A 10,235-nucleotide genomic window follows, 5' to 3' on the forward strand; every position below is an offset into this window, starting at 1 on the left:
AATCAAAAATCGTCAATCTTCCAATACAAATATAGTATATAAGACCTCAAAATACAAAATTATACAATGTTGACGTTTTGCAAAAGCAATCGCTTATTTCACAATATTTGATGCTTTATTCACAAACTAAAAATGAAGGTTCTTTCACAACTGAAATGTCAGTCGACACTATTGGCTTTCTAGATTCTTCTCTTAAACTTTGTGTCTATAATCATGTGTAGCCAATCAAACTTACAGTTTGTACAGAAAACCGGCAAGTTGATTGGCTACACATTCTCGATCCAAGAACTCGAACAAGGCTTAACAAGTGATTAGAGATGTACACGTGATCGGACCCTGATACTGCAAACTCAATAAACCAAATTGAATTTCATCGAAAATTTTGAAAACTAATTTTCCCTCTCATATATTTTTGACATTCAATTTTAGATATTTTTTATTTCAATTTTACAAATTAGAATTTCGTTAAATAAAATGTATTAAAATAGAATCCATTGTCTTAAAATTGCATTTCTAAAACTTACAAAATTTGTAAATAATTAGACCTTAAAGAATATCAATGTTGTAATGTTCTTGTTTAGAAAAAAATTTGTTCTATATCCCTTAAAAGGAATGAATAAATATTGATATGACATGAGAAAGATGCCTTATATTAAATGTCTGCATCGATTTATTTAATTTGCGTCTTATATTGTAGCAAAACTTTTAATCAGATTTAGATGAACAGGATTTAACGACCGATGATGTAACGTTAGTTTGTTCACCCGCAAAAAGTACGTGAACAGCATTATCCCATCGCTACTCTCTGGTTTTCCGGGGTAGCCCGAGCGAGCGTCATCGATCCACAACCCTCTCGCTATGCTCTACGATTGCTTTTATTTTGCTCGATGCAACCCACGTTCTAAAATGTTGATCCCGAATTCGAAAGCACACACACACACACACACACACACACACACACACACACACACAGAGGAATGCAGAAATATTCTACATATTATTCAGCTGCGCACGTTCCATATAGTGATAAAGAAATATTTTACCACGAGATTTCACTACATGTCAAAATTGTTTGTTCTCTAATTGTCATAGTATTAATAGAAGTTCAAATCTGTCTTTAAAGCAGCGAAATTAAATAATTATTTAATATACATAGAAGAATTAGAGTAACTATGCGTCAAATTATTTCTCGACTTTGTAATCGCGATCGAACGTTCAAATCTTGATCAAATCTTAATTGATATCACACTGCAAGTACTCTTTTTACGCATTATAGATTAGATCTATATCAATCTCTACGTGTAAGTAAAACGCACGATTAATTATTTGACGACGCATGTTCTCAAATTATGCCGACGAATCACTGTTTTTAGCTTTCGACTACATTCTTTATCGTGCAAATAAGCACATACTTGAAATTGATATTACAGATTTCGCTTAGCAATTGTGTTAATTTTAATTCATTTAAAACTAAAATTGCATACTATATTTATAATATAATTATAATAAACTTCGTAATAAGCGAAAGATCGTAACTAAAAAACTTAAATCGTCTCATGAAAATAAATAAACTAAAGATTACTGAAGCATTCTTTAAGATTTTTTTCAAGATTATGTATATTACGCACCGCGTGTAATTTTTCTTCCAGAATCAATATTTCAATTTTAGATGCAATTTTTTTCCCTTCACACACATAAGTACGTATACAGTTTTCTACTCACTAAATTTATCAATTTTCCACAAATAATGGATAATTACGTTTACTTTTACATTTAACCGTCATAGTTTCTAATTATTTTTATAACATCATTTGTACTGTATCTACTAATTTAAATAATATTTCTCTTAAGCGAAAAGCATGACATATTATTAAATTGAAATAAATGGATGACATAAAAATTAACATTGAGATATTCAATTATTAATAAATTCATCACTACTATAATATATATTAAAACACTATTTATACATAATTATTTTAAATAAAAATTTAGAACAATATTTCTTATATAAGGTGACTGGACACGTAACTATGTCAGGACACTCATATATAAGACTTATTATTATTAATTTCAAATGTTATTTTCTATTACAATGTATTATAATTTAATTGTACTTAAAAATTATTTTAAAAAGCATTTGAGATTAATAATCATATAAATATTAACAAAGTTAAAAAAAATGTCCGGACATAGGTTTATTCCCGATTATTGGAACGTTTACCTTATGTGTATGTAAGGAGAAGAAAGTATCGTTTCTACTGTTTACATCTATAACGTACTGCTTGTGTACGTAAATAAACTCAAAATAAAATCGCAGCGTTTAAATTTTAACTTTATTACAAGTATAATTTTACGTATTAATTCGATCAATTTTTATTGATCGAATATAATTATTTTCACGCAAATTCTCTTGAATTCTTTAAAAAACTATGAATTCTTGACGTGCAAAAATCTACGGATCGATAAGTCCAATCTACGCAGAATCCGTGAAACGACGCAGACTCTGTTCACGTCACTCGCGATAATCGTAACTACCACGTGGTGGTGTAACGTACCGAGAGACTCGTAATGTAAAAATCTGAACATTATAATTAAAAAGTCCGAAAATCGACTGAAAACTGGAAAGTACTTGTTAAAATAAGTTTTTGGAATTTATTCATTAGAATAAATTTTTGTCGAATATTACATAAATAGAGATATATTATTCTCTAAACTATCTGTTTAAGGAATAATATATCTACTGTTTCTATGTATTTTATGTATTAATTGATCGAAATTGAATATGGCATAATCATAGCAAGTAAGTATTTTAATAGACAACGATTGTTTTAATGATTATTAAAATTATTTTATCTGATAATGTATGTGGTAGAAATTAACGTGGCAATTATTATTTTTTTAAATTACCGCCTTTCTGATCTTTAATAAAAAGAACAGAACTACATACGGCACTGCAATTATCACAATTTAATCATTTATAGATATTTTTTAGAATAATTAAGAAAATAAAACGTTGTCATTTCCTAAATTAATTATTTGTCCTACTAACAAATATACTGCATCGGCATTTCATTGCACTATTCACGATCAATCAATTGGATTCTTCCTACGAAGACAGGACGAATCTATTCTACGACGTGTAGGATCCACTATGCACATGGGATTACTCACCGATATTAACGAGCCTGATGCCTTCGTCCTCCAAAAATTTAAGAGCGACGGACACGTTCTCCAGCTTCTGAGAACGAAAGGTGGGCCGCTGGTTGTGTTTCGGCAGCCGCTTTTGCGAGAGCACCTCGATGAGACTCACCAGCTGGAGACCGTCAGACAGATCGCATTCCAGGTCGCCGATGTGCTTGTTTGCCACCTTCAACCGCTCGTTCGCCCATCTCGTGAAGGTGTTCTGTTGAATTCGCTTCCACTGCGCGTCCTCGGCCAGCTCGCGCTCGAACATCTCGTCCTCCTCCTCCTCGCCGGCGGAGTTCTCGCACTTAACTGACTTATCATTCTCATTCATTTTATCGGCTGGTCCGCTGCTACGCTCTCACGGATAAGGGTGGTGGGGTGCGCGCCCCTGTGTTAGTGCCTAAGGATCACAAGGTGTTGGTAGTTACGAGTGCTATCGGTGACGTAGACAAAATGTAGCTGTGTTGGTGACTCGAGAAGTAGCGATGGGCACAAACTAGAAATCAAGACTTTGAACGTGTATTGGAAATATTCGTGAATACTGAAAACAGAAGTGTTTAATTTTTAAATAAAATATTTTAATTATTGTTTTCATTGTTTTAAAGCACTTAAAGACATTTCAGTTTTAAACTTTTTCAACAAACAAAATACTATATGTTTGGATTGAAAATTTTTTAATTAAAAAGTTTTAAATTCGAAATACATAGTGTTTTGTTTATTAAAAAAGTTTCATACTAAAAACATTTAAGTGTTTAAAAAATAAAGATAAGAATGACACACTTAAATATCTCAAAATTAAACACTTTTTTGAGTGCACGTGTAATTAATATTTCCGTGTTTTAATCCATATAATTTTTAATACACAAGTACTGAAATACGTGCATCGAAATTTACGTCGTAAATGTTCTTAAGTATGCAGATATCTTGTTGTACACTAATAATTATACTAAATAAAAATATCAATACGTTACATGTGCACCCGTAAATTTCAATACACGTGTAATCGTATATTGAAATATATGAATACACGTGCCTTTTAAACTTTCCTTGAGAATGTATTTCTTAGGAATGGAATATTTTATACCATGTGGAATTGACTTTCCGAAGCGGAAAGTCAAGCGGCATCTATACAGTGAAATTTTAAAGCGATTTAAACTTTAAGCCTACTACATACTGAACGCAATGAGCAATGAGCGATATCCAATGAAACCTCTGCTTTTTGTCACGTAACGATGCAAAGCAGAGCTAATTGGATATCGCTCGTCACTCATAGCTCATCGCGTCCGATGTGCAGTAGGTATAAGCTTAATAAGTAAGAAATTGAGAATAAATGAGAACTTGACTACAGTTAAATGCCATGTGAGAAGAATAATCAGCTGTGAATGGTCAATTTTTTACTCTCATTTTTTTCACAAAGTTTACTCCGCTTATTGTAGACCAGATCTAAGGTTTAAAATTTAAGTTTTACACTTTAAAATTCCATTAGATATCGCTTGAGATTATTCGTTGTTATTTTGATATCAAAATCTTTGATGTCAAAATTACAATAAATAAAATCAATTTATTATTATCTGATTTATTTGTTGATATATCAACTGATATTCGGATTCACGTTCGAATTTAATTTAGATTGTTGAATTTATTCTGCAATGAATATTCAAATGAAATTTTATAACTCATTAGTTTTTAACTTAATTTCATTATTATTGCTAATTAAATTAATTCAAAAACATGTTGATTCATTATTTTTGGAAAATTAAAATAAGCAACAATATAAATAAAATTTATAACAGATGATAGACCTGCTAGTTTATGTAAGTACAACAACAAAATTCTATTTATTTATTTGTTATATAACATTATTATACAGTCAGAGAAACATTGTTTTAATCGTTTACCGAACGTTTTAGAGAAAACTGTTTAATGTTATTTCACGTAAGTAATCGATTTTATTAAACTATGAATAGCAGTCTTAATTGAGTCCTTCAATTCTTTTTTAGATAAATAATCCACAAAAATTTAAACATATTTGCATTTACTTAAGAATTTATGTAAAAATAAAATATATACAAATATAATTTTTATTATTATCCATCATTTATTGATTTTTCCATTTATGTATCTATTTGAAAATTGGTAAAACAGACATCGAAGTTGCTTGAAAGAGTTATTGTGACCATCACTAGCACGAGCACGCACACGTGCGCAGAAGAAGAGGTGGACGTTGGTGAACTTACCTGCACGGCCGTACGTGTGCCGGCAAATCGAACGCACCTTCCTTAGTATGGGTGCGTGCGTGCGTGCATGCGTGCGCGCGCGCGCACGTGCGTGCGTGTGTGTGTGTGTGTGTGTGTGTGAGATGCTGACAAGGGATCAGCTGGAGCAACTCCGTTTCTGCTGATGAGTCGTCGGATATACGTTCACCAGCGGAGATCACGCTTCAAATTACTCAGGATGCGTTTGTCGAGAAGCTTTTCTTGATAGCGTCGTCTCCTTGAAGGGCCTTTTCAGTCGTTCGTCCTGATTCACAGCGACGATTCACCTGCATAATAAAATATCGTGATTAAAAAAGATTGCCGACGTTCCAAATTGATCGAATGTGACATAAGGCGCTTCGGCGTAAAATAAAATCGAAATCGATAAAACCTCGCAATTATGATTTATTTATAAAAAAAGGAAAATAAAGCTTGGAATTATTTTCGAGCTGGAGAAAACTGTTTAAAGAGTAGATTATAGAAATGCATAATTTAAATGGGGGGGGAGGGGGAGGGGAGGGTGGTAGAAAATATACGATATTATATTTTTAATTAATTAAAATTTGTTTGTTTCCTTGGACGCAATTAATTGATTCAATCCGATGAAGGTGAACGGAATCGATCAGTTTCACTTGAGTAAAGATTCGCGCACGTGTTCGACCAAACTGTCCAGCCTCAACACGATTTACGCGTTTGGCCTATCCATAAATAAAGTACCTAATTATAAATAGCAACACATTCCGGGGAAATGGCCCGTGTACCTTTTTTTTATTTACGCACGCTCTTCTATATTTATTATTAGTATATTTAAATGTATTTCTTACTGGAAAGCATTCAGATTTAGATCTCGATAAATAAGAGAAAATTAGTTCAGATTATTAAGACATCCATTTGGGAAAAGTAAATCTGCTTTAAAGTTATATCATCGTCTCCTACGATCCATCGGTCGGATTTTCCGCGCATAATAGAAAATTAATCGGACGCATGTTAAATTACAAATCTCGGCGCACGGCGAGATGCCAAGTTATTTTTAGTACACGCACGTATACGTGACTTTTTTCCAAGGTCTGATATTACATCCAAAAGATGAACCTCATAAGCGCAAACGTTGTTGTCTGCGAACAATGAATGGACAACATGATTAAAGTTATCTATTTACAGAGAGGCGGATTAGTTTACACCGCATCAAAATACATTTGCGTATAACTTAATAATAAATTCGGTAATATATAGCGTAATACGTTTCGCACTTTAATATCTCGACGTTGTAATGCAATAAACAATTTCCTGGACGAAATAAACATTTTTGTGACTAAGAATCATGTTTTTATGTAATTATCTAAAGTTCCTCCGATATTTTTACTTTTAAAATATCATTATATTATAAAATAAATAAAATAATATCTATTATATTATTAATGAAATTCACAATGTTACGCATGTAATATATTAATACGACAGGTATATTACTATCTAAAATTATCTGTGAAAGTTATTGCGAGACGACGTGATGATGCTAAAATATGATTTTTTTTTTATCACGACACTCGAAAGTCAAGAAGGAAATTCGAGATATACTCCACTTGAACATAAATTGCTCAAGTTGTCATCAAATTAAGAGATTTTTATATTTATTCTTTCACATTAAGTACGATTCGTATTAATTCTTGTAGCAAATTATACAAATAATATGCAAATAAATGAAAAAAATTGATCTTACATATCTCTAATAAAAATAAATAAAATAAATTTATATTAATATATTTATATAAAATTGTTTGTTGTAATACTAATTCGAGATTTTTCAACATATGAATTAATTAAAAAAATTATTTCAATAATAATTAAAATAATTACATTGCTTTAACGTATTATTCATAATAAGCACCGTTTTTTTTTTATTATATTTACGAACTTTTCTAAAATTTACTTTGAACAATCAGCAAAATATCAGTTATTGAATCATAAAACAAGCGCGTATAAATTCATGAACAAAAACAAACAAAACACAGAAGTACTATTTTTTTCAACAAATTCGTGATATTGCGAGATAATCGGAAAACAATCACATCACACGCACCAACATATTCATTTAGTAAAAAGTATTCTTTATTTCGTACGAGATCGACTAACTCTCTATCAGCGCTCCACGAAAAACTGCCGACGAGCAATCGCGCAGGTTTCCCTTATTTCGTTTAAAACTCTCTCCGCGCTGATTCCCTCCAAAGGCATATACCAGCGAATTGCGAAATGCGACGAATAAATTGTGAACGAGTCGCGAATGAATCGTAATGCACACAGTCACATGAGATAATTACAAGTAAACCTTCTTCGAAGATAGACAATTTTACTGCAAAAACAGTAAAGTATTAGAATTTGGACTTTCGCGGTAAAAAAAAAAACACTCTTCTACATCTAACATGATTATTTTGTCTAGAATAATTGAGAAATAAAAAGTAATCACTTGTGTATATTGTACTTATAATCAATGCACGTGCATACTTAATTTAAATCAATGTTTAGCCGGTTGAGTTTTGAAGAAAAACATTTCGTGCCTAGCCAAGTGCTACTGCTATTAACAATGACGTCAAATTAAACTTGATAAAAATTAATTTATGTGACTGCCCATCTCTCTTCAAATCTCAACACAATAATACCCATAAAATATAATAATGTAATGACAAATTTTGTAATAAAGAATTGAATTCTTTCTGATAAAAATTTACTATGCGCTTTAATTACATATGTGGACAATTATATAGAAAGAAATCTCATCAAGTTTAAGAAACGCATTACGTTTTATGAGTATGAAGAGATAACGCGTTCTCTTTTTGTTGCAAAAATTTGTCATTTTATTTTAACAAAAGGTTTATTTCGATGAAAACTCGCGATAAATAACAATCTCACAAATATTCACTCAAACACAGAGCAAATTAATATTTAAAAACATTTTGTCTTAAAAATATGGTGGATTTGCTTTGATATCTTGAAACGAGAATAGACGATCGTTTTCAGATTAATACTCCTTTTTTAGTATATAATTTATATTATATACATATGTGTGTGTGTGTGTGTGTGTGTGTGTGTGTGTGTGTGTGTGTGTGTGTGTGTGTGTGTGTGTGTGTGTGTGTGTGTGTGTGTGAGGTGTGTGTACTATAAAATCTCAGAAACGCGCGCAGTTATCAACAAAAATGAAGTATAAATTGCTCTATCTTTCACTTTCGTAGTTGATCAATCGTTCAAAAATTAATCGTAATCGGAGGAACAATAAAGATCGAATGCCGGCGCGAATCTTACATGCACACGAGGCGACGATCTTTTTGGATCGGATCGATCGGCACGGCGCTCTCGATCGGCACGGCGTGGTTCGCAGACGATTACTGATGTTCACGCCGTCCGCGAACCAGAAGTCGAATACACGTCTCGAAAGAAGTTAGGCCGGCTACACACGATCAAGTAAACTTGCACAAGTGGCTTGCGCAAGCACACTTGACAAGTTTACCTGAATTCCAGTGAACAGAAAGTTACATGTAACGTACCTGTTACTTATTTTCCACCCAACAATATAACTGTAATATAACACGTATGTTATATCTCGTTGAGTGGGAAATTACAATTAACAGGTACGTTATATGTGACTTGTGTTCACCGGGACGTGTGAAGCCGGCCTTACTCGGATCCGTAAAGTTATCCGAGAATAGTACGTGCTCCCTTGTTGCCCCCTTGGCCGAGGGGTAGGGGGTCGGTCTATATATACACGCATATATCCGGGGGGAAGCCTCCCCCTCGCGTCCCGACGCCGCCGACGCCCACTCTCCCTCTTGGGAAACACAGACGCGTGCGAGAAGGATCGGGTTTAAATTCGTATACGAGGGAAACAAAACGAAACGAGTTGGTTATCCGCTCGCTGACACTGATGGGAAAACTTAGACGGTCATTGTTACGCGCCACGCACCATGCGTGATATTAAGTTCTTTCGTCACTCGAAGGAACCTCTCCTCTATAATGCGATAGTGGTTTTAGCGGTTGCCTCGGAGTTCCTTTCTGGAGAAACAAGAGTTGCCTCAGCACGAAACTAAACGCGAACTTCTACGACAAATTATTTCATCTATATTACTTTAATTAATTTATTCAGAAACTTTTGCTACTTGTCAATCCTGAACGGAAAAATTTTTATGAAAAATTACATAGATTGAGATAGACTTTAGAAATTCTTAGTTTTTCATAGATATTTCTAATGGAACGTAGAGTGGTATTGTTTATTTGATTTAAAAAACCAAGAAATCCTTCGCCTTCAAATAATAATCCTTCGCTACTCTACGTTCCACTTCGAACATCTACGAAAAGCTAAAAATTTCTAAGATAAACAACCCTCATTTCACGTCCCGCTATATAAATATCTACGAAAAATTAAAAAAGAATTTTTAAGATCTTTGGCTCAATCTATGTAGTTTTAAATTAATAATAAACGCTGACTCTCAAAAATTTATCAAAAACGTATGGATATTTTTAAAAAAATTAACGAACAGTATATAAGTGAGACTTGTAGTTTTTCTGTACTTTTTCATAAAAATTTTTTTCCGCCAGGAAAACAATATACATAATATCTCGAAAAACATTCGAATGATTGAAGAAAATTTAAATATCTGCTGAATAAATGTTACCTGAAATAAACATGTGGAAATTGGTACTAACCGAGAATACTTATCCTCTTTTGAGACCGACATGTTTAGGAAACGAAAAACGACGAAATAACTATTTAGAATAGAAATAAAGTCTTATATATATATA

The 10,235-nt window shown here is 32.6% G+C and overlaps 1 protein-coding gene across 4 annotated transcripts in view; it reads right to left on the reverse strand.

The window, feature by feature from the left end:
* The window catches only part of LOC108754935 (filamin-A), a 52,905-nt gene extending 47,263 nt beyond the window's left edge, over positions 1-5,642 (reverse strand). For all 4 annotated transcript variants that reach the window (XM_018497603.1, XM_018497601.1, XM_018497602.1 and 1 more), the window contains exons 1-2: positions 5,427-5,642; positions 3,175-3,589 (exon numbers count right to left, since the gene is read on the reverse strand). In XM_018497603.1, coding sequence (XP_018353105.1) covers positions 3,175-3,520 — 346 coding nt within the window. In that variant the 5' untranslated portion in view covers positions 3,521-3,589; positions 5,427-5,642. The remainder of the gene's footprint in view (positions 1-3,174; positions 3,590-5,426) is intronic.
* Positions 5,643-10,235: the final 4,593 nt, after the last annotated feature.

This window comes from Trachymyrmex septentrionalis, unplaced genomic scaffold (genome assembly GCF_001594115.1).
Source record: "Trachymyrmex septentrionalis isolate Tsep2-gDNA-1 unplaced genomic scaffold, Tsep1.0 scaffold83, whole genome shotgun sequence".
Taxonomy (NCBI): Eukaryota; Metazoa; Arthropoda; class Insecta; order Hymenoptera; family Formicidae; genus Trachymyrmex; species Trachymyrmex septentrionalis.